This window comes from Cygnus olor, chromosome 8, assembly GCF_009769625.2.
Source record: "Cygnus olor isolate bCygOlo1 chromosome 8, bCygOlo1.pri.v2, whole genome shotgun sequence".
In the NCBI taxonomy this organism is placed as follows: domain Eukaryota; kingdom Metazoa; phylum Chordata; class Aves; order Anseriformes; family Anatidae; genus Cygnus; species Cygnus olor.
In genome coordinates this window covers 32,106,749-32,133,891 of record NC_049176.1, presented here as the reverse complement: position 1 = coordinate 32,133,891, position 27,143 = coordinate 32,106,749, and the positions used below count along the sequence as shown (strand labels likewise).

Here is a 27,143-nt window from a genome sequence, read left to right as displayed (position 1 = left end):
GAAGTAATGCCTTTGGTTCCAGTGCATTGTGCTGACAAAGACAAATGCTGATCTGGGGCTCAGGTGCCTCGGGGTTTTACAAAGCCTTCATGTGCTGATCCCAGACTGGGTTTGCAGAGAAGACCCCTTCTTCTTCTGCCTGGACTTGAGCTCTCCATTCTGTGCTGTCCGAGGCAGCCTCTTGGCCCTTAGCTCTCGGTCACAGCCCCACATTGCAGGGCTTTGGGCAAGCCCCTTGCCCTGCACTGCTCCCGGAACAGGGGTGCCCGCCCCAAATGGGGCTGCATCCCGCCTGGTGCCTATGGGCCTGACGGCCTGTGCTGGAGCCCCGGTGGGCGGCAGGGCTCGGTGCTGCCTGCCAGCAGAGGCTGGGCTCCTACAACGCACTTTGCCCAAGGTGTGCAGTTCATGGGCTTGCTGAATGCCCAGAATGGAGCTGCTTCACCGCTGTCACCTGCCTGAGCTGCTCCTTCCCCCGAGGTGCTGTGGGCCGGGCCGGCACCTCCCAGGGGACACGGCGAGGCTGGGGCCTGCCTCGGTCCCCCGCAGCGAGGATGTGCCTGGGACACCTGGATATGGTGGGCAGGTGGCGATTGCATGGATAGATCAGTCTGTGTTACATCTGCTCGGGGAATTAAAGTTTTGTGATTAATATTTGATATGAAAGTAATGGCCCGAATGTGATTCTGAAGTGGAGTGTTCAGTTGGTGAAGGCGTCACGTGCCGTTACATCAGCGGTCCCCTAACATTAAACAGGCTGGCAGCTTCCCAAGAACTCAGGAGGAAATGGTGTGGAGTTCTACGCAGAGTAAATGAGGGGATTAATTAATAGTTTAAAGACAGCAATGCAAATATTAGCACTTAATATAAACTGCTTGTTGCGATTCTTTCCTTTTCCCTTGGATAAAGGAAAAATAATGATCCTCCAAAATCACACCTCGCCCGCACAAAATATGGTGGCTTCTGATTTCAGGCTATGGGCCTTTTGGCCTTTTTTTTTCCTTAATGATACTCGTAATAGCATTGCTGGGGGATATGCGGCGTATTAGGATCCAATTAAGTGACATTCAGTATCACGATCCGTCGCACCGGGGTCAAGTGACATTACACTGGCTGCGATTAGTGGAAGAATTCTTAGAAAAACGTCGTTATTATCATGACTGTTCCTGAACTTTGAGCATCCCTACAGGAACAATTAAAGGTATTCCTAGAAATCCTCATGTCTTTTAAAAACTTTAAACAGACTGAAAAAAACCCTCTTGTTAGAATACAGTTGTCAGGAGAAGAATATTCACACTAAGATGGTCAAATAATTGGGTCTTTGTGAAGGAACTGAGGGGTGAGAGTAAGATTACAGTCTTAGTGATATAAGGAGGTGAAAACCGTACAAAAGCATAGGATAGAAATAATTATGATTTTTTGACAATTTTATAACAACAGGAAAAAATTTCTTGCTTTTCAATAAAGGTAGATTAGCTCATTAATAACTCATACAATGCTATGAAAATTTAAGTTTTAATGCATGCTTAGTTTACTCCGCCTGATATTAGTTCATTTTTACTTGAGAAGTAATGCACTCCTGAGTGAGCGATTTACGAATCATTGAAGATATTTCAGTGAAACAAAGTCTTTAGTGTTCAAAACCAAACCAAACAACCGCAGATTCCTCCTCTCTCTTCTTCCTTTGATGGAGCATCCTTCATGGCTGTTTTGAGAGATACTGGTCTTTGAACAGAGCGTGCCAATGCTGGGGCTGGCACAAATATTTTGAGAAAAGTAACAGCTGATCTCTACAATCCAAAAAGATTCTCCTTTTTCCTATTTAACTTCTCAAATACATTTTATTATTATTATTCCTTTATGCATATTATTATCATTTCTACCTTGCCCCACGTTGATGGCTGGAGCACCTCGTGCCATCCCTGCCCGGGGGCTGCAGGCAGCAGGCAGATGTCGCAGGCTGGGCACGCTCTGGGGAGGTGACAGCAAGCGAGCTGCAGGTACCACACTTGCAGTACTTTCTTTTGATTTCCCAGAATCATCTCTTCTGGCCATGTTTATGAATAAATCATATTTTAAACATATTGAGAATTATTGTAAAATGCACACATTTTATAAAAACTTATAATACCTTTTGAGGGATATGAAGAAATATGAAAAAAAAATAGTCATTAATGATTCAGTTAGCTCTAGTAATGCCTCCAGTTTCAACAAACTACAGGCAGAAAATTAATGGGAGGGATCAGCAAATGTGCTTGAGTCGAATAGATCTAGCCAAGTAGCTAATAGAATATCACCTGCAGTGCATCACTTTGAGATAACAACGTGTGGAAGAGCTGCTGTACAGGCATCGAGCATCAGAAAGGCTTTGCAAAGGCTGTGCTGCCATCCTTTGCTGCAGGGCACACGTGGGGGTGACGCCGTCCGGTCCCCTGCTCCCGGCTGCCTGGGACACCATGCCTGCCACCAGCCGCGGGCGGGAGGAGAGGACTGGCCCCTGCCCGACCAGCACGCAGGGACTGGGCAACAAGGAAACCGCTCATGGGCTTCACTGGGAATAATTAGCCCTTCCCAAGAGCCAAATCCCCAGATGAAGTGCTATGCATTATAAATAAGCTCAAGTGAGATTTAATTGTGTAGCTTTCATATTAAAAAGAATATTTGCCTGCTCTTTTTTTTTAAACCTACACAGGTTTAATTTTGGTTTTGTAGAGAAAGATTTTGTAAGCTGTGTTAAGAAGATGCTCATGCTTAGCTGTTTTCTGCAGTAAGAGGATCTCTTCCCAGCTCCTCCTGCCAAAGGGGGCTTCGCATGTCCTGACGCGTGATGGCCCTCATTACGGTGCTGAGACTGTCAAATCCTGAAGTGATGATGCCAGGAGAAAACCTGGCACTTGTGACAGGCTGCACTTAAACCTCTGCAGAAGTACCAATTTTTGAAGAGCTCAAAACAGATCGAAGAGTACAATCTGATAGCCATGAATCTGTAAATATCCAGAAGATATGCCGTGCAGATATCTAAAAACACTACTGTCTCAAGTGGGTGTTTTTTTCTTCCAAAACAACATCTGGATGACCGTGTCTTCTTCGACCGAGTGCTGAAACGGAGCTGTCTCTCCATCGTACTGGTATTCAGCTGCTAAGGCTGAAAAGTCGGCACATATTGTGGAGCATGAGCTGACCGTGTGTTCCCTGGCATGAAGTCTGCAACAGAAAAGTTCAATATTGCTCCAAAATACTGTAACGTAACGTCTCCCAGACACATAGTGCAGCATGGCAGCCGTTCCGTGCAGAGACAGAAACAAGTGAATGTAGCTTCAGAGAATGAGGAAAATTAAATATGCCTGCTTCTCTTGTAGGATCAGCCTCTACTCTGGTGAGTCAGAGACGCTCCAAAGAAGCAGTGGTGAATGAAAGATCCATTGCCCTTCTGTCTCTATTAGATGAAAAATTAAGAACAAATAGGAAATGTTTCTTTCTTTAACATGTTATTTGCTGATTTACCCTTCCTGGTAAAGGAACGCTGTCACACAGCTTGATCAGAAAATGCGAGTTATTGTGACACATAGCGTCTCTTGGTAGCTGTCTGAGATTTACATTGCCCATGCTATGAGCATGCACAGAGCCAGCTCTCCAAATGCTTCCCTCTGTACCTATATATTCACATACAGATGTAACCTTGTTTGTCTCCACCTCTGAAACTTTCAACTTTGTCAGCCTATGTTCACATCTCTTTGCTTTTATCAGCATGCCTTTCTTCCAGAACTGCTCTACCTGCTTTTCTTGTTTTGTGTCTTCAGCTGGGAGATCTCCTCCAGCTCTCAATTTATCTGGCAGTTTCAGATATTTTTTCTTTACATTTTATCTGATTTTTCTTTTCAAATGTGGAGCATACCTTCTCTAAAGCTAAACGGCCTTACACTGTCAATGTTTAAATGGTGCCTAATGCAAGCTGTTCGGATTGCCTGCAGTTCCTGGGAGAGGAGCACATCCTATACAATTACAGCATTTGATGTAATTTTAAACCCTGAATGCATAGCGAGTAATAGTAACAGCTTCAGACTGTGAATACAATTGTTTAGATTGTTCTCAGCATCCAGTGACAACTCTGGGAAAGAAGCAAGGTGCCTCTGTGCCTCCTTGATCCTGTATCTCCTCCCAGCCTCTGAGATCAAGAAGGACCTCATGGACTACGGGCTGCTTAAAGCGTCAGTGATAATGGGATGGCATCCTGATGGCATCACCACTGGAGACCTCCTGCTCGCTGATACTGCACCCATACGAGGCAGTATACCTGCGGATGAGCCCGTGCCAGGACCTTCACGCCGCACGGGAGACACCAGCCACAAGAGCTGAACAGGTTTCACAGTTCCTAAGCTGGGGCTGTGTTGTAGTTATCTAATACCCTAGCAAATAAGGAAACGACAACACACAGGCTTGGCCCAGATGAAGTCCTCAGTGTTTTTCAGAGCTACCCTGGACTTACACCAGATTTTTCCTCTTACTGACTTATGTTTAACACCAGGGGAGGAAAATGCTGCCTTTGTAAAGCTCATCCATCCACGCCTCGAAAACCTGTCCATATGGCTAGGTGTATGTGTGCTACACCTGATGCCAGATACCATATGCGTGGTAAGAAAACACAGTCTTAATTGTGTACTCTCCTGAGGAACTACAAATGTGATGATTTATCAGGCACCTTACCACACGGCAGCAGCAGGAAACGCATTCGAGCTCAGTTGCACAGGTGTTTCCCTTCCTGGCTAGAGAACCTGGCCCTATAACCCAAGATATCCAAGCAGATTCCTACAAATCATTATGCATTTCAGCATGCCTAGTTAAGAGACGTTCTGAAGACCCGACAGGAGCTCCCTTGGGACCAGAGGCACTCTGGTGGTTGTTTCTTCAACAAGCAGTGGTTCCTGTCACCCATCCGAGGCCTGGGCTGGCAGGACCTCGGGCTGGCCGGCTGCCGACCCTGCCCTGGCACCACTGCGCCTGGCGAGGCGGATCCCTGGTCACAGGCATCTCTCAGAGGGTCCTCAGCCCTGGAGGGCGCAGGGCTGCCAGGAAGGGCGCTGGGAGCCGCAGCTCCTTCTCCCCTCGCTGCCAGGGACCGGGCTGGCGGCAGCCGGCTGCCGCGCTCTGCCAGCGGGCCAGGAGCTGACCCCTCCTGCTTGCTTGGTCCTGCTCAGCAATATCAGGCGCGGGATTGGCCCCAAACTCCTTCTTGCAGTGATGTCTCGTCCTGGACTTCAGGGGAGCCAGGATTTTGCTCCTGAACTATTCACTCTTACTTTCTCTTTCCGGTCTTTTTGGGAGGCTTTGCAGAAGTGGGTCTGAACAGTGAGAAAGCCGAATTGTGACCTGATGCTCTTCATACACCACTATCTCCATACACAATTTATTCTCTCAAATGCCTATGAGTATCTTTTTTTTGAGCTGGATGTGTGCGCAATGTAACATAATATGCCCTCATACGCTTATGCATCTATCTTTCACATAACACAATTTAATTTCTTCCACATAGCCACGGGAAATCTCTGAAACTAAAAACAAGTTAAGGAAGACAAAATACTATGTGAAAGAATAAGAAAGATGAAGCACAGTGTCTGTATATTCCCCAAGAAAAATATTTATCTCTAATATTTACTGAAAGCTTTCTCATGTGATCTGGATGCAAAATTTCAGGGGGTATGAGGGTTTAAAAATGATATAAATTTTCAAGTGCATGTGTGTGAATTGCATAAAATGGGGTTTGCAGCTTTATAAAAATACATACATAGTTCTGCAGCATAAATTAGATTAGCAGCTCTGTGTAAGATCCTATAAATGCAGGGCCATGAAAGGTGCAGGTGGACATTTGATGGGCGCAGCGTCTTTGCGTAGTGCTCTGTCCAGCAGGACCACGGGACGCGCAGCCCGTCCCACGCCACGGCCCTTTGGGGTGCAGCCTCTCCGTCCGCAGCAGCACCCAAGGCTGGCACCAGCACCGCCAGCCGGATTTGCTCTCCCAGCAGATGTGGTTCCTGTTGGTGTTTTTCGGCCGGAGCGACGCCTGCTCACCCAAGCCGAGGCCCAGCACAGAAACCTGTCACCTCTGCCTGTGGCGGCCGGGTGCGCTGAGCACTGCCACATCCAGGTGGCAAAGCACACGCCAAAACACAGCTGCAGGCCAGGAACTGTTAGAAAAGCAACAACGGGAGAGGAGAAACTAGCTGCTGTGTTTATGTTAAAGCAAAAGTTCACAGCGGAGGTTTTAGCTTTACTAAACTAAAAGAGGAACGGCTATTTTTATGAAGTTCCAGGCACTTGGAGAATTCTGTTTTATTTTATTTTCAAACTGATGCTGGGGACTGGGACAGAATGCAATGTAAATAGGTTGCAGGATTCAGTATATGATATTTTGGTGCACACCGTATAGCCAGAGATGTACTTACGCTGGAGAGCATTATGACCTCACAATTTAATAGTCATTTTTAATATGAAACACGGGTGAGCCTTGCAGTCTACATGATTTTATTGGTACTAGAAACAAAGCAGAAGCAAATGTATAACGTGCACTTTGTGTGGTAGAGACTGAAAACATATTTCTCTGTTCAAAGCAGTAGGAAATAAAGTTCTGGAGATCGAGTCAGCCTGGCCAAGTGGAGCAGGACAGTGCCCACCGCGTGAAGAGAAACAGCTGGGTCCCTTGGGGGCCGGGGAGGCTGCATAATTCATTCCCATGGACCGCATGGAATGGAATAAAAATCATTCTCACACAATTTTTCACTGTATATTATTTTGTTGCATTTTATGAGTGTTCGGTTCGATGCACAATCGTTTTCCAGTTTCAGTGTTATCTCTCTGCTTTACAAAATCAGTGCTTTCCTGGGCTCTGTCCCATGAACGACAAGGCACACGGCATTCCAAGTGAGTGCCGTCTTGGCAGGCAACGCACTGTCACAGCTGATGTGCTGAACTTTACTCGCTTCAAAACGCTAATCTGCAACAGAGAAGCAAATGAAATTATCTGCTGTGATGGACACAGGCATAACATTTCTACTTGGTTCTCACTACCCAGCTCCAGTTTTAGTCACTGCTCTGTAAATTGCAAGGTTATTAGCAGTCAATAAGTATACTTAACATTTTTTTTCTTTTATTATGTGGTAAACACCCTCTGAGGAATCTGGGGTAATTAATTTGTTCTCCGCTGGCAGCACGCTGCTCTGCAGACACAGGCAGACTTTGAAGCAGGTAGCAGTTTTCATCGGACGGGTGTCAGAGTGCTCACAGCACGGCAGGCACCACAGTAAGGCACAGCCAGGAGGTGCTGGGCGTTAGAAAACCACAAAAATTTCAGCGTGGGTTATGACTCTATGCCAAGTTGACAGAAATTACCTTCTGAATTACAATTTTTTTCTTGCTCTGTAAAAAAGTTACCATTTTCAGATACGGTGCTCTACGGAGTTATATATACTAGTATTTCAGTTGTGTCTTTGTTCTGTTTTGCACCAGAGAGATCCGATCTGTAAATCTGATATCTGCCAGTTTTCATAGGAGCTCACAACAACTGTCCTGATTTCTGTGCAGGAGGTCAGGCAGAGTGGGTTGTGTTCCTTGGGTCTGGGTACGCAGGGACAGGAGAGCTATTATTTTATTCTTCATTAAAGTCTGAGACGTTTGTTAGGGCAGAGCACGCCGGGCCCGGCCTCCCCGGGAGGGATGTGCCCCCTCGGGGGGCGGCCGCTGCTCGGGGAGGGCCGGCTGCGCCCCGGCCTTGCTGTCAGCACCGGGCTTGCTTTTGTCGGGCAGGACTGTGCGGGCGTAAAAGCGGAGCCAGATGGACGTTGTTGCTTTGCGCTCAGCCTCCTGTAATTTCTTCCTCTGATTATTTCATTTCAGCAAAACCGTTTGAGAACGGACAGTACCTGGACATCTATGGAATTACGAGAGACCAGGCTGGGGAATACGAATGCAGTGCAGAGAACGACGTCTCAGTCCCAGACGTGAAAAAAGTAAAAGTCACAGTAAACTGTAAGTCATGTTGTTTTTTAATCACTAAATCCAATGGAGAAGAGGGACGCGGCTGAGAAGAAAGGTCTAATGCAAAGTACTGCTGCTTGTGGTGGGGTTGTAGATCGGAGGGGTTTTTGGTGTTGCAGGAGCAAAAAGCCCGTGGTCTTTGAGTTGGTCTGGCCCCAGACAGGTAACACAGGATTCGGGCTCAGATCCTGCTGGTGTCTGCCGGGAGGACCATGGTGCTGGCGTGTGGTCACGGGCTGAGCTGCCTGTGCTTAATGCAAGCTGGGCTCTGCTGCCGGGCGTGGACTTTTTGAGTAATCCTTCGAGTAATTAGCTGCGGACTCTGAGTACTTTCTGAGGACTGCTGTGATTGTTGGACTAAAATGTTTCTGGTTTAATTTGTCACGGTTGTGCAACAATACAGGGAGATGAGAAACTTGGTGAAGTTTTTTGTTGGATGATTAGATGGTGATGGACGCCGCGGACACGTGCTGTGCTCTCACCAGGAGCAGTGCCTGGGGGAGTTTCAGGCCCTGCCTGCCCCTGTGCGGGGGCAGCCTGCCGAGTGCCCCTGGGGTGCCCCCAGCCCCCGTGGCGGCGCTGCAGCAGGCAGGCACAGCCGGGGGCGTGGTGCTGCATTCCACCAGCTCTGACCTTGTCGGGTTTCTACAGAAACGGGATGCTTTCCGGTTGGGATTGAATTTGGTTTAACACTCGGTACAACGTGAAACGTTCAGAACAGTGTTCTTTTTCTCTTCAAATTATAATAAATGGAAAGAATGTATGAATAATTACACTAATTCATTCCACTTGTGAATTTTCTTAGGCTAAGTGCAATTACCTTGTAATTTGTAGCAGTTCCTACTTTGAAAATTGCCGTGGCATCATTACTGACTTTATAAACGTTTGAGGCGCTGGCTTTGTGTCGCCTCAGTGGGTGCTGTCCCCGTCCATGCGCTGCGGGAGCAAAGCCCCAGTCCCCAGGCTGCTGGTGTGGTTACAGGCACTCTGGGCTCTCCTTGCTTCCCAACAGCTATCAAATAGTTTGGTCATGCCACAGGTCTCAGAGACAGTTTTTGTGCTGCTGAGTCATGTACCCTCGTGCCACTGGTTGCAGACCCTGCCTTCCTTGTGCTCCTGACGCTTACACACTTTGGTCCAACACTCTGGCCATGGCTCCTTGCTTTACAAGCCCAAGGGCGGGTTTCCTCCATCAGGTGCTGGAGCTGCAGCGCTGTCCCATGCGCAGAGCAGCGCAAGGAGCCTCGTGCTGAATCCATCACGGTTCTCTCTAAAAACTGTGGGCTACCTGGGGGTTAAAAATGGAGTGGTGGTGGCCCGTGGCGTAAGTGACCGCTATTTTTTGTTCGGTGTGTTGTTACTGGGACACTGTTGGTAAGGGAAGCTGTGCAGATACTTGCATAGATGGGGCCTGGGTGTTGTGGCGTGACACCTTTCACGCAACCTGTGCTCCAAAATACTTCGTGTTGTTAAATAAATGACTTGTGATAGAGACCCAGAAGGAATGGGGAGCTCAGTTTAGTTTTATAGAAACAAAAACTGCTTCTAAGTAACTTCATGCGATGGGAGTTTTAATAAGGGTAGCTGTGTCAGGAGCTTTCTAAGTGATGGCGAAAAGGGAGAAGTTGATAGTGCTGGTTAGCACTTGTTTTGTTTGAGAAAGCACAGAGGAGGTGATAAAATCATCAAATCCACAATTCTCCCTCACCTCCTGAGCCAGGACTGAGACTTATGTGAGTCCTAATTCAGAGGAAAGCATCAGCTTGGTTGGCCAAAGCCAAAACTCAAGCTTAAACGCAACGCAGAGCTGATGTGCTGGTTGGTGCGTGCCCTGTGCTGAGTCGTGTCAAAGCCCTCCCTCGACACCAAGCTGGGGAGCACTGGGAGAAATGGTGCTGCAGTGCTGGAGGACAGGCAGGCTGGGAGGGCTGCACATACCTCAGCACTGACCACAAGCAGGGCTGCTCAGCTCTGGCTGCAGGTTCTCCTGTCCATCAGGAAGCACCTTTGGCCATGGTGGGATGCACCTGGCTCTGAATTCCTGTGCCAGGTTCAGGCAAACTGCGAAGTCTGCACTGGGGGCACGCAGAGTAATTTTTTCTATTTCTTACAACTAAAGAAGAAAATGGCAAAAAAAAAAAAAAAAAGGCAATGCAAAACTAGGATCTGGCTTCAGCATGAAGCCGTTTGTATACGTGAAAGATTTGTCGTAGTCAGCTAATTGCTTACACGCTTCTGTTTGATTTGTACATTGTCCCCAAGCCAGTTGAGCGCAATGCAAAAGCTCTCCCAACATCTGCTCCCCGCTGCTAACGCTCATTAATTCTGACCAGGCAGCACAGTGGCTCGCTGCGGTCAGGAGAGGCCTGGACTGGAGCTCACCAAAGCTGGCAGAGCTCGCCCTGCGGCCGTCGTCCCCACGAGTCCACCACCCCCGGGCCCGGACAGCCCAGCCACCGGTCGGCACCCCGGCGCCGAGGGTGTTTGTCCGGCTGCTCCCCCCTCTGCCCTGTGCTCTGCAGCGCCGCAGAGAGCAGGGGAACCGAGGCAGCCGCGCAGGTGGCGAGGTGTGCACGCAGGGCTCAGCACCTCCGGCTGCTGGGCGGCACGCACGGTCCTGGAGGTGCTCCACGCACGTGGCCAGTCAGCCAGAGCTGAATCTCTCCGCCAGGCGAGCTGTGGTTTGTCTAACCAGCTCTGGTGCTATTTAAAAGAAATTTGTATTAAAATTATTTTCAAGTGTAAAACCGGGAAGATCTTAATGCCAGAAATACGCAAGAAGAGAGGAAGACTTCGGGTTCTTTTGTCACACTGGGTTGGGCAGAATTTTCTTGGCTGAACGTTCTTCAGCCCTGTTTCTTCTGCTAAGGAGATACTTGTTCAATAAAGAGCAAGGCTTTCTGCCCCCAGCTCCCCCCAGAGTCCCATCCCTTTACTTCCTTCAGTTTTGCAGACTCCCTCAACTCCTAGGCTAACGCCCTACAGTGTGGGCTCACCACTAGCTCTGCAGCATCTCTTCCTCCTCACCCCACGTGTGTTATTCTGTGATTACACTTCTGGCACAGGGATTTGTGCCCACCATCCAGGTGGCTCCACCGGGTGTTTAATTCCTTTACCTGTGACCCAGCTCCTCGGTGAGTGTCACTGAAGCAGCGACCAGAACAGCCAACTCGCTGGCAGCTGGCCCCCCTCTAGCCTTACAAGGGCCCTGACTGTATTTCCCAAAACGCGTGTCGCCTTGCCCACGTACGCTGCTTACTGTGGGAAATGGCCTTGCTGTAGAAAATAAGACTCCTACGCTCTGACGGCGTGTGCACGGTGGTGTGCTGCAGAAGCATCGCTCGTCTCGGAGCTGGAGCAATCCCTGCTGCATCTCGGCAGTCCTCTGCCGTGTCTCGCACAGCAGCGCCTTGACATGCGATCCCCAGCGCACGGGGTGATGACAGCGCCACACCGCATTTGCACGAGTATGATCACTTAACTGCTGCTTCTGACAATTTTAATACTGTTTTCCTGTTATTAAAAGGAACGTTCTTTATTGCAGACCTGGTAAGTGGAGAATAAATCAAGGCTTTATTGTGTCCAGTTAATAGAACGTATCAATGAACCCCGAGCGGTTGCAGTGAATATAAGCGTAATGTTGAATATGGATATTCATTTCATATAGCGGTTGTTCAGTCATCCAAGCAAATACAAGAAAATGACCAGGTTTAAATTACTTTCTGAATTTCAAGTTCCTTAGCTGGGCAGCCCCCAGCCAGCCATAAAGCACCAGTTTGCTACCTGCCCTACAGCGCATCTGTTGTAACTCCAATGACTTTAGTTCAGGTTGGGGTTTTTTTTCTTTATGCTGTTTCATATTGCATATTCTACATTTTCTACTTAATTTATGTACGTCCCCCATGATTTCTCTTTTTAAAATGGTGGCCTGAGAACTGTGGTGTGTTTGTCTGAATTCAGAGAGAGGAAAAAAAATTGAACGAGAGCCTAACATAAGATTGTATGAGGATGCTGGTTTCTGAAGGAACACTATACCAAATGAAGTTAAAATAGATAAAATATAATCCAATTTCACTTCAGAAGCAAATCTTATTAGCATTTTCTATTATATTTTATAAAGCAAATACTGATTTATGGATGATAATCTTGAAGCCCCTTTGAACAAACTAGTGTCTGGATTAGGAAGATTTTAATGTCACCTGAAAGCTGCTCTGTAACTATACACATGTTGCTGTAGCTCCACTGACCCTCTGGTTTGTTAGTGACATACTTTAAAAGATTAAAGGCAGTTGCTAAATGCGAGAATCTCCAGAAGTGCTGAGGCTACGCTGAGATGATGAAGAGTGAGATGTGTGCATCATGAAGCTGGCATTTATTTTAATTTATGTAAAATTGTCAATTACCTAAATAAACAGCAAATGTGGGCTTTTAAGGTGGAGCTGCATTGTCGCGTTCCTTCTTTTCAGATGCCCTTATAATACAAACCCAGGGCCCGTTTTTCTGTAACTGTCTCTCAAGCAGCTCTGTTAAAGCTGGATCTTGTGGACCTTACTGAATTACGATCCAGTGGCTTTGGAGAGGAAAAAAAGCCATTCAGCTAAAATTAGGAGGCAGTGCTTTAACTCCGGCCTCTGGGAACCCCATCACGCTGCAAACCGACGGGCAGGCTCTCCGGTGCTGAGCGGGGAGGTGAAAGCCAGCTGCAGCGGCACGGCTGCCGTCAGGCTCTGCTCCTTCCACTGCGGGTGGCTGCGCTCCCGGCAGCACCCCGAGCGGGAGCCCGGCACCAGTGCCCCAGGGGAGCGCTGCGGTCTGCAGGGGAGAGCTGGGCCTCCAAACCTTGCAGCCTGTGGATACCGGTGGTACGGAGGGAACTCAAAATACTCCTTCCTCATCCTGACCGGCGCTTGCTTGGAAAGCTTTTCCTTGTACGGATATTTTCCATTCGGTCTTGAAAATGTTGGAAGGGAAAAAGAAAGTGAATAGATGATATGATAACCTGTGAAATCTGTTACGCCCTGCCTGGTGTCACCAAGGGATGTTTGCACATCCCTCCGTAAGGTGTCCCCAGTGACGGGATCCCCACGGTTCCCTGGGCAGCATGTTCTATTTAATCGCAGTCTGCATCTGTAATTTTGTCACAGTGCCTAATGGGAACCATTCCTACTCGATTACTGCCCGTTCCTCACCTGTCCTCCGAGGGGCAGGACCAGTCTCACCTTTCGGTCTCTGAAGGCAGGGCTCTTGTTCTCATGCTTACCTCCTTGTGTTCGCCAGCCCTGATTCTTCCCGTCTTCATCCTTGGGTCAGGTTTTCTAAGTGACTGATTCAATATTTCTTTCATATCGGGGGTCAAACAAGTCAAAGTCTGCGTTTGGAGTGATGCCACCTCCTTTCATAGAATCACAGCATGGTTGGGGTTGGAAGGGGCCTTAAAGACCGTGCGGTTCCAATCCCCAGCCACGGGCAGGGGCACCTCGCGCCAGCCCAGGATGGGGCTTCGGGCAGCCTGGGTGAGGTTACTCTCTGGGTGAGGTGTTCCTTTACCTCCCCTCTGGGGCTGGGACGGGGCTTTGCCTGTGCTTACGTGGCTTGCTGCTGTCAGCTGGGGCAGGTCCTGCCGCCCGGAGCAGCCCGGAGCAGCCCGAGCCCCCCGGGCTGTGGTGGCCGCAGCTGGTGGCCGGTGCTGGGCGAGAGCAGCCCCAGCCCTGTGCGACGGGGAGCTCCTGGAGCAGCACGCCGACGGCAACAGGTGGCTGTGCACAGATCTGCCTCGCTCCCCGCCTGCTGGTTTCTTTCCTGCTGTGATGGTTTGATAAGACATTTTATGTCGTGGGCTGTTTTTCTGTTGTTGTTTTTTGTTGTGTTTTTTTTTTTATTTTTTTTTTAATAGAAGGAATGTGTGAGTTTCTTGTATGAATTTTAAGTAATGTGTTTGTTTTTGCTTGGACAGGTTAGGGTTTTTGCAGAACAGCTTATCTCATTAGCATTTCATGGAAGTCTGCCTTACTGTTGCTATGGCACTTGCATAATATTATGCATAATACTCTGATTTTACTTTGAAATCAGACATACTGTACAAGCCACTCTAACCTAATTATATCTGTAACCTTAGGCCTACCGGGAAAAACAGTATAGGGCTTCAGTGTTTGCTGGGGTTCCTGATACCTGGACACATGGCCGTGACTTTATGCTCCCTGAAAGCGCATTGCTGTGCGTCGTTGCTGACCTAAGAAAAACATTTCCTGGGCAAGGTTTTTTATTTTTGATTCAACAAAGAAAATTTCCTTCAATCAAGTTGAATAAAAAGGAGATGGCCCAAGCATTTTGCAAAGGTCTCGTTTCTGTCCTGCTTTGGTACCAAGTATGAAAACAGTCAGGGCAATTTGCAGTTTTAATTTCCATTTTCTTTTAATATGGGGCGGGGGGGAGGGAGGGAGGGATTCTGTTTAAGCATAAATAAGCAACTTTGATTCTTTCCCTTTTTAATAGCCACAGATGTGCAGCTTCATCTTTATAGCCCTGACTAACGCCAGAAGGCAGGGCTACGGTCAGCGGCGGCTCTGGGAGAGCAAGTGAGCGGGGTCCTTGTGTCGGAGAAACCAGGGAGTCTGCATAAGTTTGTTCTGAGCCGTAGGTGCAACTTCTTTTTTTTCTTCTTAAAGCTACATGGACAGTGTATTGAGCAATTGTAAGCATCTGCGTGCACCTTTGCTTATGCAAGGCTTTTTTGTTTGCTTTCGTGATCCCAGGATGGCAAACGTAGCCTGAGGAAGCAAATTCTCTGGTGCCTGCCCTGGGTGCAGCTTACAGACTAGTTGTGTGTTGACACTGGCACGATGAGGTGTTTGGGGACCCCTAGGTGTCTGTCTGGGGGTTCTCAAAGCTGCGTGGGGATACTTTTGCATATAGGTCTGGGCACAGTTGGGCCTGAGCGAACTCACACCCCACCAGCCAGAGGTACAGCCCGTGTGCCTGTTGTGCCACATGTGGAGCACAGCGGCTGCAGGCAAGGGTACGCATGATGACGGCCGACAGCCTGAAGGGCTTCAAACTGGGCCAGAATTTTTTCTGTTGGTGAGGACAATTCCATGCAATGACAAAGATTTTTTCTTTTTAACCAGTTAAAACCAGTTCCCCTAAAGAACATAACTGCGCGGAAAAGTTATTGCTTTTCTTTCCTGTGCCTTTTATATACAGTAAACTCAGGCACATAACTCTTCAAACAGTATTGCACCCAGATGAGATGAACTTGTATGTTCATATTTGACCGTGGTGCAGAAGGACCTTATCTTGAGGTGGCAGTGGCTGATGTTATCCGTTTGGCTGAAATCCACACATTTAAAATTGCATCATGTGTGCCAGCCTTTCTTTAATCACAAGGGTCTGAAGTATTGCTCGGCGTTGTAACAACGCAGAGCAATTTGCAGGCACTGGGTAGCCACAATTCCCACTGACCATTTCAAGAGTTACATGTGCACAGTGCCTTGGAAGATTGAACTTTGCAATACTGTTTTGAAGTATCTAAATTACACTTTTAAAAGTTAAAAGCACTCCGGAGTGCGGTTTCATTGACTTCCTGTGAAACATGCTTCTCTGAATTCTCCGGTTAACTTTCAAAATGGGATTTTGGCTTCTAAGTCACACTGGGGACTCCTGAAAATCTGACTGCTGGTTAATATTTGATTCTGTTAATAGATTGGTGGAGCTCAGTGTGCGTGAGCTTTCCAAAAGGCAACTCTTTACTCTGTTCAAGTCTTCTTGGTCTCAGATCTGCAGGTAAGGGCGGTGCTGGTGCACGCCATGGGCTTGCATCGTAGGTCTGAGTCTGCAGTCGTTGGAGAGAACTATGGCCAGGCACGAGCTGTGTCCATAGTATGACTTCAGGCTGCCCCGTTTTTCACAGATTTTCTGTTTTCTTCGGGATGAAGGCTGAGTATTGGTCCCCTTTCGTCTTGCCCCATCTAGCACAGACCCTGGGAACACAGAGAGTCCTCCCCTTGCTGCACTCTTATGTTCTGAAAAGCTGTCCCACCAGATCAAACGCACAGAGCTGGGTGAATGCTCTGAATGGTAAGAACAGCGCTGCTCCACGGCGTGCTGCTGGGGACCAAGGACCAGCTTCTGGAAGGACGTGTTGGCAGTGAGTCAGCAGCGAGGTGGGTGTGGGCTTCGTGCACTAGTCCATCAGGACCATCCCTTGACCTGTTTGTCCTGTCATTGTTAAATATTAACCTAATTCTAAAAATCAGGTTCTCTGCGTTGTACAGATGTTCTGGTTCAGTAGTTATAACATTTATGTCTGAGCTACTATTTTAATTAAAAAGACGTAGGAAGACCTTTACTTGGAAGGATGGAGAAGATGTCTTTCCTGCCTCACAGAATACACAGCTGAGAGCAGAGAATTAATGGTGTAATTAGTTTCTATATCTGTGGGTCAACTATATGAGGACACAAAGCCACCCACCCTAGCTAAAGGAGGTGAGGTGCTAACGCAGTTGATAGGAAAACTTGGACTGTGATTTGAGTCAATAATAGCAGAGCTTGGTTTTGGGTCCAGCCATCCAAAAGAGGAGCTAATAGCAAAATATTTCAAGTTAAACTTGTGCACATAAGAATAGTTATTTTGACCTAAGACAGAGATCTTTGAGAAATTTTCTGCTATTCTTTAAATGGAGTTTTTGATCATGCACAATGTAATCAGGGTTGTGGTTTTCTAACTTCTGTGGTTTTGTTGGGTTTTTGGTTAGCATTAGGACTAAATTCTGATTTATTTAATTTGCAAACTATTCTTATCACTGACTGAGATAACTTGTATGAGTTATATGATGTACCATCTCATAGTAACACTTAATGAAAAACAACTTATACCAATTCAGATCAATAAAAACTAGTCGTGTTTAAATCCATCTCAGTTGGAGTGGGGAGGAGAATATAGTTGATATGAAGAAAGTAGTTTTCTCCTCATTGGTGGGGAAAGAAGCCTCTTATGAAAGTAATGTTTGTCATTTTATGTCCTTCAGGTATTTTTATTAGCATTTCAGAAGTCAGATTAAAACAATATAGTTCAGGTTTCTGACTCAAGTGCAATTTGGCTTTGAAATTAACATTGATTTCTTTCTGTGGTGTAGTAGTTTACTATTAGGTTCTGCAAACTGCTGCGTGGTTGCTGCTTATTTCTGAAAAGTGTTGCTTATATTGAAGCGTGACAGAATTGATTATAATGTTCCTTCACATGGATGGCATTCTGCTGCCACAGCTCATAATCAAGGGCTCTGGCAACATGAAATGAGGTCTTGTATTTGAAGTTAGAGTATGAGTACTTAAGATATCCCTCCAGTAGATAAGGAGTCTATATTTCATATTGAAGAAAAATTTTGCCTAGCTCCTCTGAGTGATTCTTGGCAATTTTGGGGGTGAGCAGTGGGCCGCACCCTGTGTTTGCCAGCGGCACGGTGAGATGTGTAAGGGGAGCAGCCTGGTCAGTGAGCTGCCTCTGCTCTCCAGGGAGGTCTCCAGCTCATCCGTGGCATCAGCTGGGGCTGCAGGACAAGGTTGCAGCTTGGCTTCTTCAGTGGAAGAGGAGATGCTGCTCCAACGTAACACCAGCATTGCTGCCCCAGCAGCCAGCTCTTGGCTTGAAAGGAAAATTAGAAGGTTAAGATGCCGAGAAGCACCTCACATTCTCTTTTCCCTAAGTGAAGAGTGTCTCCAGCACAAACCCGTGAACCCCTCTGAGAAGTTAGAGAGCTATTAAACCATGTTCAAACAAATCTCTTCAGGCATTGTTTTCTTGGGAAACAGTATTTCTGACTTGGCTAACAAAAGATTATTTCTACAGTTCAAACATGGAGTTTACAGTTTCAGAAGCCTATGGGTGCTGATTATTTGCCATTTCTGCCGTGGTTAATTCTGAGGACTGCCATGACTGCCCATGTGAAAGTAATCTCTGTTCCCTGTCCCCAGGAACCCCTGAAATAAAAACAACTGGACTAATTTGCACATATTTGCACTCTGCCAGTAGTTATAAGTCCACATATTGTATAATTATGGGATGCCAGGAGATGCCATACAGCATGTTTATGCATCGCTGTGAAACTGCTGTAGCAAATAATAGAACATTCATGGCAAGTTCTCCTAATATCCATGAAAAATGTTCTCAACAGTGTGTTGTTGATGGCTGTTGCATAAGCACAATGTAAAGGCTTCGGGCCACTGTTGGTGAAAGTGTGGGGATCTGCTCATGACTGGAGTATGAGTGGACAAAAATTAATGAAGTTTTTAACAACTATCGTGTACTTTTCTGCTTGTGCTACCATTTCAAAGCCAAAATAAGGTTACGGTGAGGTTGCAGACATCTCTGTGTATCCGCTGCTGGTGAAGCTCCCTTTCTTGCACCTCTCCCTCCCGGAGGCAGCAGACCGATGGGCAGGAGCAGCAGCGCACCTCTCCCCACGGGGCTGCCTTCTCAGGGCGCCCTTCTGGCTCCCCGGAGGCTCCACATGTGGCTCGCCGTTATGTTCAGAGTCAATACAATTCCAGATCTGCAGGCGGGATGTGAACTCCCTCAAACCTGGCGAGGTGCAAAGTGAAGAAATGTATATAGTGACTGAAGAAAAGCACTTCTGGGCAGTAAATCCAACCTGGAGTGAGTGCTTTCTCCCAGCTCTGAGCCACTGCTAGCTCCTCACCCTCCAGGTGATCCCACTTTAAACACTAGCTGAAATACAGTTCACAAAAATTAAAGTATTAATAGAAGATGACTCATCTGTAAAGAGCTTATGCATTTCAAGAAGCAATTTAAAGTATACAGCAGGCTCTGTAATACCCCAGACTAGAGCCAAAATTAATGGAGAGCTCTTCAGCTTCCAGGAGTGTTCACTTGCCCAGATTGCTCTTCAGCAAAAACAATTACTTAAAATATTTCTTGTAATAGTCTGCACATTGTAAAGCAATATTTCTCCTGGTAGCTGTAGCATTCCTTGTTGCTGTTGGCCTGTCCTCCCTGCCCCTTACAAGGGAAGAGCCTTTACAGGCTGAGAGTCTAAAGGGCTTCTGAGTGCAGCTGGTGACGCCAGCTGGAGCCAGGAAAGGCAAGCCTGAGGAGCGTGCTACTCTTTCAAAACTCTCAGTCCCCCGATTATTATTTTTATCTATTTCTTCCAACAGCAGCCACGGCTGCTTTGAAATGGTTCTGCAACAGAAATCTGTTTAGCATAACTTGTGGCTGCCTGGTATGGCCACGATGCCACGCAGCGACAGTCCCGGTTGGCTCCTACCCCGACTACACTCGGCATTTCAGCGAGACATCCAGTCCCTGATAAGGCTGTAATGATATTGTTACAACTTGTTTGTACCCTGGTGAGATTGCTAAATTAGGTTTTAATAACTTCTGCAATTTGGCTGGTATTAGCAAGTGTGTGGTAGAGGCACTAGATCTGAGCTGGGGGAGCTTTGAGAAGTAATATGTCTGCTTTTATAGTTTAAAACAAAGCAGTGCAGTCAAGACGAAGGAAAGGAAAAATTGCCAACGTCATTCTTTAGGTGTTATAATTCATAAAGCTTTTGTCTGGTTCTCTTCATATTTTCTACCTCTTCTCAAATAAGAAGGAACTATTTTGAGGTTGATATGTTTTTTGGATTTTACAGTTACAAAACAAACACAAACATGTGCAGTGAAAGCTCTGAAGCTTTGCAGCAGGGCTGCACTTGGTGCTCCTTCCTGGAGACGGAGTAACATCACGGACCATATTGCTTCAATGCTTCAGCTGTTTTGATAGCTGTTGCACGCTGCGCAATAAGAACGCGATAGTCATTTCCAGACTGAAAGACTATAAAAATTCAGTTCAGAATGCACTGTCTCCAGTGTAATTTGAACAAAAATATGATTGATATCAAAGTCAAAATTCAGGTGCTCACTGCTTCTGCGCCTGATATTATTAATGGCAAAAGAACATCTCAGGAATTATCTTTCAGTGCAGCCACTGAATGTGTAAGGGGAAAATCCCAGTATCCCAGACCTCAGAAAAAGAAAGTCATGTCTGCATCCTTGTGCTGAGTTGAGATATACCATCTACTCTTAAGAAGCATGTAGACATTATTTAAAGATGAACAGTTGTAAGAAAACTATTAAATGTTTATCAGTGACAAAGCTGCAGAGCCCTGGAAGTTTCTGGTGTCCAGAAGTGGCTGCTGTCTTTTGTCTTTGGTCTTCCTCAGAACTAGGGCGCGTACTTTGTTTTAAGCAATGATCTCAAAATCGAAGGTGGCATCCATTGTATGCACTTCATTGGCTTTTATCCATTGAAACACCACAAAACTGAGGGAGAAGAAATTACTTTATATGGACAATTTTATAAATAAATGCAGAGAGAGACCCCTGAGATGCATTTGCTTCAATAAAATGCCTCCTTTACAGCAGCCAGCTAATTTTTGGTGCTGTAAGTCTGCAGATGATGTGTGCAGTGACGACTCTGGGGTACTGCAAAACAAACGATTCTGTGCATTCACTGAGGTGATCGAGGAAGCTGGCACTGCACTGGCCACACAGCAGTGGCAGTGGTGGCTTTGCACGGGTGTTTGGCGTGTGCTACGGGAAGCAGAAGCTGATGATCCCTGTCCCACCGAGCTGCCGCTCAAAGTCATCGACACAGATGCAGTATGTAAGAGAAAGTAAAATGTGATTCAAAGTAAACTGGCTCTTTTTTGAGTCACTGTTCCCTGAGAAGGACGTACTCCAGTGGATCCCCCTGTGGGCTAGCAGGAGGTCTGGGAAGCCTTACCTGCCTGTCAGAGTGGCACCGGGTTTTAGTTCTATAATTACTTTGTTTTGAGCTACAGAAACTTTTCCTGAGAGTGTCTGAGAACAATCAGTATTTCTGTGACTTTATTGCTTTTAGTTAGAAAAGGGACTCTGGGCTTACCTTGCCTTGGTGTGCATGTGTGCTTGTCACATATCAGTGTACATTGTCCTGTTCCTGTAAACGTGTATCTGCTGCAGACCAGCACAGGGGGAGGCAACAGGGGGACACGTTTATGTAAACTTCACTTCTTTTTAATATAGAGCAATTGCTTCTAGACTCTTTATGGCTCTTTCTCATTCTTCATGAGATACATATGTATATCAGCTATAACACACTGTCAGCGAACAGTGGTTTTCAATCAAAAAGACTGTCAGTAAAGCTGATTCACTAACAAGAAAGCTGTCAAGCTGTGACAGCTGCTGTCTTTGCAACCCCAAACAATCTGTTCAGTGCTAACTCTGACTTATGCTTCCATTTATTATACAGTAGTAATGAGTACTGTCCTTAGAAATATCATTTTGGAGAGTACACCTAGCTACTTTGTTATGTATGTAGAATATATCAAATCAGATCCAAGCTGTAGGAGATAAGTTTTCTACAAAAAAGTTCTACTTGTCATCTCATTTTTTTTTTTCTGAATTCTATATCCTCTTTCAGTATTTACTTCATTTTTGTAGCTAAGTATAAACCTAAAGATTTTATTACTATTGGAAGCTTGGACAAGTGTAATTTCTCTTTTTCCCGTTGTGTTGAAGAATGGTATATAACCTTAAATACAACACTAGGATCTACAGAATTGAGTAAAGGAAATTGCCATTAGAGGAGCTGTTTGATGCTTAATAATTCCAATGTCTAGGAGATCACAAAAATCCAACCCAAAGGAGGAACTGAGCAGTCAGTCTGATGCTGCTGCCCAAATGCAGGCGCTGATATTTTTTAATTAAATAAAAACACATCAACATTCTCCTTAAGCAACCTCTTTCAGCAATAGCTTAGCTTTGCAAACCTAAATCTCTTGCTCTCTTGGTTCAGTTTCAGTTTATCATTGCCTGCCCTGCCCATAAATGAGATAGGGAAGAGCTGATTCCGTTTTTCTTCTTGTGCATATTTAGTGATGTAGTGTATTGCTAGTAAGTCATCTTTTTCAGCTAAACTAACCCCAATTCCTTCAGCTTTTCTGAACTTGGTACTTCAGCTGAGACCATACCAGTGCCCCATCAAGCCCGTGGTTGATAACACAACCGTCCTGCACCTCTGGGAAGGGCTGGCCTCCCTTCGCAGTGCTGTGCGTTGTCAGCTGCCTTCCTTCAGCCCCTCTGTGCTGTGGTCTCACAAGCGAAGGCCAGCGGCCTGCAGGTCTCCAGCTGTGGACAGAGTAATAGCGCTCAGCCTGCCGTCGGTAGGGAACAGTCTTGTATAAGCCAACTGTTTTCTGAATGCAGCAGATGAGCCTGGTAGACTTCATCAAAGCTCTGCATAAAGCAAACTGTGATGAAACTGTTGCTTCTGGGACCTTGGGAAGGCTGGTCAAGGTTCTGGGAACTGAGGACCCGCGTGCCTGATGCTCAGAGGTGCCACCACGGGTGTTTTGGTGGTCTGGGCACCATACAGGGGTAGTACTGAGTAGGAGAATAGATGGGGGCTGTTGTCTTTTTCCTTTAATGCTACTAGTGTACCTATGGCATGATTTCTCACTACCCTTGATGTCTCCTGCCGACTTCATCTGCTTCTGTGCTTTGACTTCCTGAAGGTGCTCACGTAGGACTCGAGCAGCTCGCTTACTGCACTTACGACCTACGCTGGGATATTCTGTGTGTTTGTTCCAAAATATCTTTCCTTGAAAAACTACCAGCTTGCTTTAATTCACTTTCTCCTCAGCTTTACTGCCAAAAGACCTACTCAGTAATTCCTGGAACTTGTTGAAGTCCATTGCTTTTATCTTCCTTGGAGAAAGAGAAGTAGCACAGTAAAAGCACTCGTGTTTGTTCTCGCCCAGGCTCCCAGCCAATTCTTCCTTCTGGATCGGCATCAAATGCACAGAAGCATCCCCTCTCCTCCTCCTCTTTCCTTAGTACGGCTCCGGGATGCTGACACTCATTTTTCCCCTCTCACCTCCACATACGCATTTGAATAACTCGCTGAGATAAAGGAAGGGCGGCAGAGCCGAGGGCTCACTGCCTCAGAGGAAGGTTTCCCACTCAGCTGCCAAGCCAGGGGGAGCCTTGTGGGTGCGAGGGCCTGGGGGGACCGGGGCTGGCCGGCAGAGCCCCCAACACCACGTCTTTCTTCCCCACAGACTGAGGGGTGCTGCTTTTGCCCTGCAGATATGGCCCTGTCCCAATGTAGCCACGCTCCTCCAGCCTTGCCCCAAGACATTGCTCTTGCACATGCCATACACTGCAACCTTTAACAGCGAGCTGGCCCAAGTGAAATATTTCTCTTTGTCCCTCACAGTTGTTGCCTGCCTCACAGCACAAAGCCCACTGACCCTGGGATCTCCCGGCCCCAGGGACTGCCCGGTGCCACGTGAGCTGCCCAGCTCGGGCTCCAGGCCCATGAAGCAAAGGCACCGCTCTGCTTCTTCATCAGCTGAGGCTCAGCGATATGCCCCTCCACCTCCCTGCATTCAGAGCCTGAAATCCTTCCGTACAGATCCCCGTCAGGTGCTGCAGAGCAGACAGCAGTTCCACTGGTTCCCTTCAAAGCCGTGTTTCTGTTCTGAGCCAGGAAAGTATGTTCTTTTGACTCGGGTAATTACAGACCCTCAGCCATTCTTTGCTGATGAGAAAGTGTCGATGACAAGTTTTCCCTCAAGTTACAGCAGTAAGAGCAATGGTGTACAGAAAGAAGCATCACATGACAGGAGTTATTTTGTTTCACTGGTGCTCTTCCGAGTTGCTTTTTTTGCCTTGTTTGTTTGTTCGCTTGTTTTGAAGACTGTGAAATTCCCTTTTATTGCAGGTCTTTCCAGGTCTCATTCAAAGCCCACTGAAGTCAATACAAAGACTTTGGCTTCAGTTAAATTTGAATCAAGCTTCAATGGCCAATGAAAGATTAAAGCCAACTCCACTGTATCGAACAATGTCAAACACCAAGCATTTATAGCCCCATTTATGTCTCGTGCATCTGTTCCTTCCAAATTACAAACAAGCCTTGTATGCGAGCGTGGGATATGCTTCATGCTCATTCATCGCGGTTCCGACCATGCCGGCAGAGGGGTGCGCGCAGCCATCGGACGGGTACGGGTGGGAGAAGCCCTGGGCCTGGCGCCGGGTCCCGCAGCGCAGGGCAAGGCCTGGGCAGAGGGGGCATGTACGGGGCTGGGGGCCAGGCCTGGTGCTGGCGGTGGTCCCACACCAGCATCTGGCAGCAAAGGGGGCCCGGGCAGCACCAACCTGGAGGCAGGGAATCTGGTCAAGAAAAGCACCTGCGTTCACAGACGGGTTTTGCTGACCTGCTGTAAAGCAGCAGCTTTGTCTCTGTTACAAAAATCACAAACGCCGTGCATGGCCCCATGTACAGGTAACGCCACGACTGTCTGAGCGCTTCCGGAGAAGCTGCGCTGGCTGGCGTGGCTGCGGCAAGAGGAACGTGCCTTGGGGCCACGAGCGGAGCCCGGGCGTTGCTCCCACGCCAGAACATCCCACTGAACATGAGACAGAAGTACGTGCACAGGGGTACCTGAAGGGAATGCGATTAGGAAAAGGTTTTGTCAGAAAATCGAAGGATTAGATAGATGAAGCAGTAAGATAAAATCTGCTGGACAAAAAAGCAAAGCAGCCCTTCCGTCTATGTGCTCGCCTGCTTACACTTCCTTATGTAAAACTCTAGAGGTATACACTTGCTTTGTTGGGTCTTGGAGTTAAGTTTATTCCTCTTCTTTCTTGTCACTCAAGGACTTGTAAAACACGTTAGGAATTCCTGTCTGCTAGCCTATTATTTACCAAGTATTATTTTGTGTGGCTGTTTTGGTTTTTTTTGGTTTTGTTTTGTTTTGTTTCCACAAAACAATTACTTACAGATTTTAAGCTTTCCTCTCAACTTAGCACTGGGAGTTTTTATATTCAAAAAATATAAATTGCACAGCAGCCAATGATTTTGATGATCTGTTATAATGCAATCCATTAGACACAGCTGAGGGAGACGCACATTCCAGGAAATTCTGATGCACCCTGGAACATGCAAAATGAAGCTGAAGGATACTTGAGATTCTGCTTACTCTCTGGCAGCTAGCTCGAGGTATTTACATGTCTGTTTAATTAATCCATGTATAAAGTATAATGTTTTGTGAAGTTAAATTCTAAATCGGAAAGAGGAGCAGAAAAGAGATGTTAGGTCACATCCAGAAATGTAGAAGCTGAACTGAATGCTTACTTACAGGTTGTATGTTTGCATTTAAAAATTATATGCATATATACATCAAGACCCCACTGAATTCAGTTTTTTTCAGAAGTCATCAAGAAGAGATGGAAAAAATAAGCCTTTTACTTGTTTAGCAGAGTGATTGCTTAAGGACGCTTATCTCAAATATTGCCACAGCCTGGAGAAGTTTCTGATACGAAGAGGCAGCTATTAAACTATTCATCTGGGAAGGGGTGGGGCTGCTGCTCTGAATGAGCTAGAGAAATAAAGCCTCTAGACTATGGGAAGACCACCTTTATTATTTAAAGTACAAGTAATACTGTTTCACTTACAAAGATTTGTTCCTTTTTTGGGAGGATGCAATACATCTATAAAAAGTAAATATATGAATATTGCTTGTACCTGTTTTTCTGTAGCCTAAAATAGATCTTAGAAAACCTGTTTTCTTACCTGAAAGGCTCAATCTTGACACACTGGAGAGCAATTTCACTAATAAAAGAGTACGTTAGGATGCCAAATTAAAATCTGATGGAAACAGGAAAAATAAAAGACTTTTTTGACATTTACAATTAATGCCACAAAAATGTTAGTTTAATCAGACAATATGGTTAATCACAAAGGTGAAATTGAAAGTTGCCAGCCCTGAATGCTAGTGTAAAAGTTAATAAATTCAGCTCTTAATCATTATGCACATGCTAGTTATAATAATTTACTGTCCATACCAAATCTTTATAAGCATTGTAATTAAATATAAAATGCACATTAGAATTATAATGAGTAATTAGGGCAACATAACTAATATGCATAAAAGTCCCGAAGCTCATTAAAATGTTAAAAGATGAAACCTGTTCTAGCTGGAGGTTTTTTGCATATTTTCTGCACCTGTCTGAATGCCAGTGTATTTCATGCATTGTTTTTAGTGTTCCTTCAGACATTTAAAAGCAAAATGAAAATATTTGGGTAGGAAACCAGACTCTGCAGTACTTTGCATCGTTTTTGGATGGAACATAAGTTGTAGAATTTGATTTCCCAGCACAAACGCCTGACTCATGCAAACATGTTGGTGGTATCAGATGAGCAGCAACTGAGCAGAAAGCAATTACAGAGCCCTTTTAGCAGAGGAGAGGGAGACGAAGATGATAGTTTTCACATCTTTCTCATTAATGCACTGGGGGAGAGATGAAGTGCAGTGAGTACTCAGCGCCATCACGTCAGGCTTTCATAGGAGTATTTTTAAAAACTTTGTTTTTTCACCAAAATGTAAGGGGATTTGCACCCACTGAGTGTGTGTGTGCACCTGCTGTTGTGTTGTCTGTCTCTGGCAGGTCCCCGTGCTCCCACCCTGACTCACGGACATCGCCTCTTGCATTGGGTCGGGACAGGAGCACCCCAGCTGCTGGTGCTGCACTGTGCTCCCGTCCTGCTTGGGGCTCCCTTCCGCTGCTTCTGATAAGAAGGGAAGTACAAATATTTTTAAAACTATTAGTGTTACACAAGAGTTTCTCGTTACCATCAGCGTTACATTTCGCTGCAGCATCCTCTGTAAGCCCACTGGCTCTTGTGCTCTCGCTCTGCACCAACCTGCAGCTGCCGTCCCCTCCTTGCGGAGGCTCTCCCTGCCCTGGTTTCACTCTACTCTGTTGAGACAAGTTTCTCTTTTTATCACTCGCTTGCGTATTTATTGCTGTTTGCAATGAAGTGCTACAGGCACACCCAGAAATACATCTGTGCCTCTACAACACAAACAGAATCTTTTCCTGCATCAGCTGAGGGAGAAGAGACAGTGACAACTTCAGCTCTGGAGGCTGCGGAGTTTAAGGGACGGCTGAAGCCTCACCCACCCGACGCCTCCCTTTGGCCTCGGATTCTCTTGTATTGATAAATTTCTCATGTATTTCCACTATTGTTTCCAGTTGTGATTAGTTTATTTTAAATCTGCCTGTTAAAGCT

General features: G+C 46.4%; 1 protein-coding gene across 5 annotated transcripts in view; it reads left to right on the top strand.

Moving 5' to 3' along the window:
- NEGR1 (neuronal growth regulator 1) overlaps nt 1-27,143 on the top strand; it is a 270,020-nt gene that overhangs the window by 162,448 nt on the left and 80,429 nt on the right. For all 5 annotated transcript variants that reach the window (XR_005821905.1, XR_005821906.1, XM_040564961.1 and 2 more), the window contains exon 4: nt 7,888-8,019. Coding sequence is in view for 3 of the 5 variants with exons in the window: in XM_040564961.1 (XP_040420895.1) it covers nt 7,888-8,019 (132 nt within the window). In the remaining 2 variants the exon portion in view is untranslated. The remainder of the gene's footprint in view (nt 1-7,887; nt 8,020-27,143) is intronic.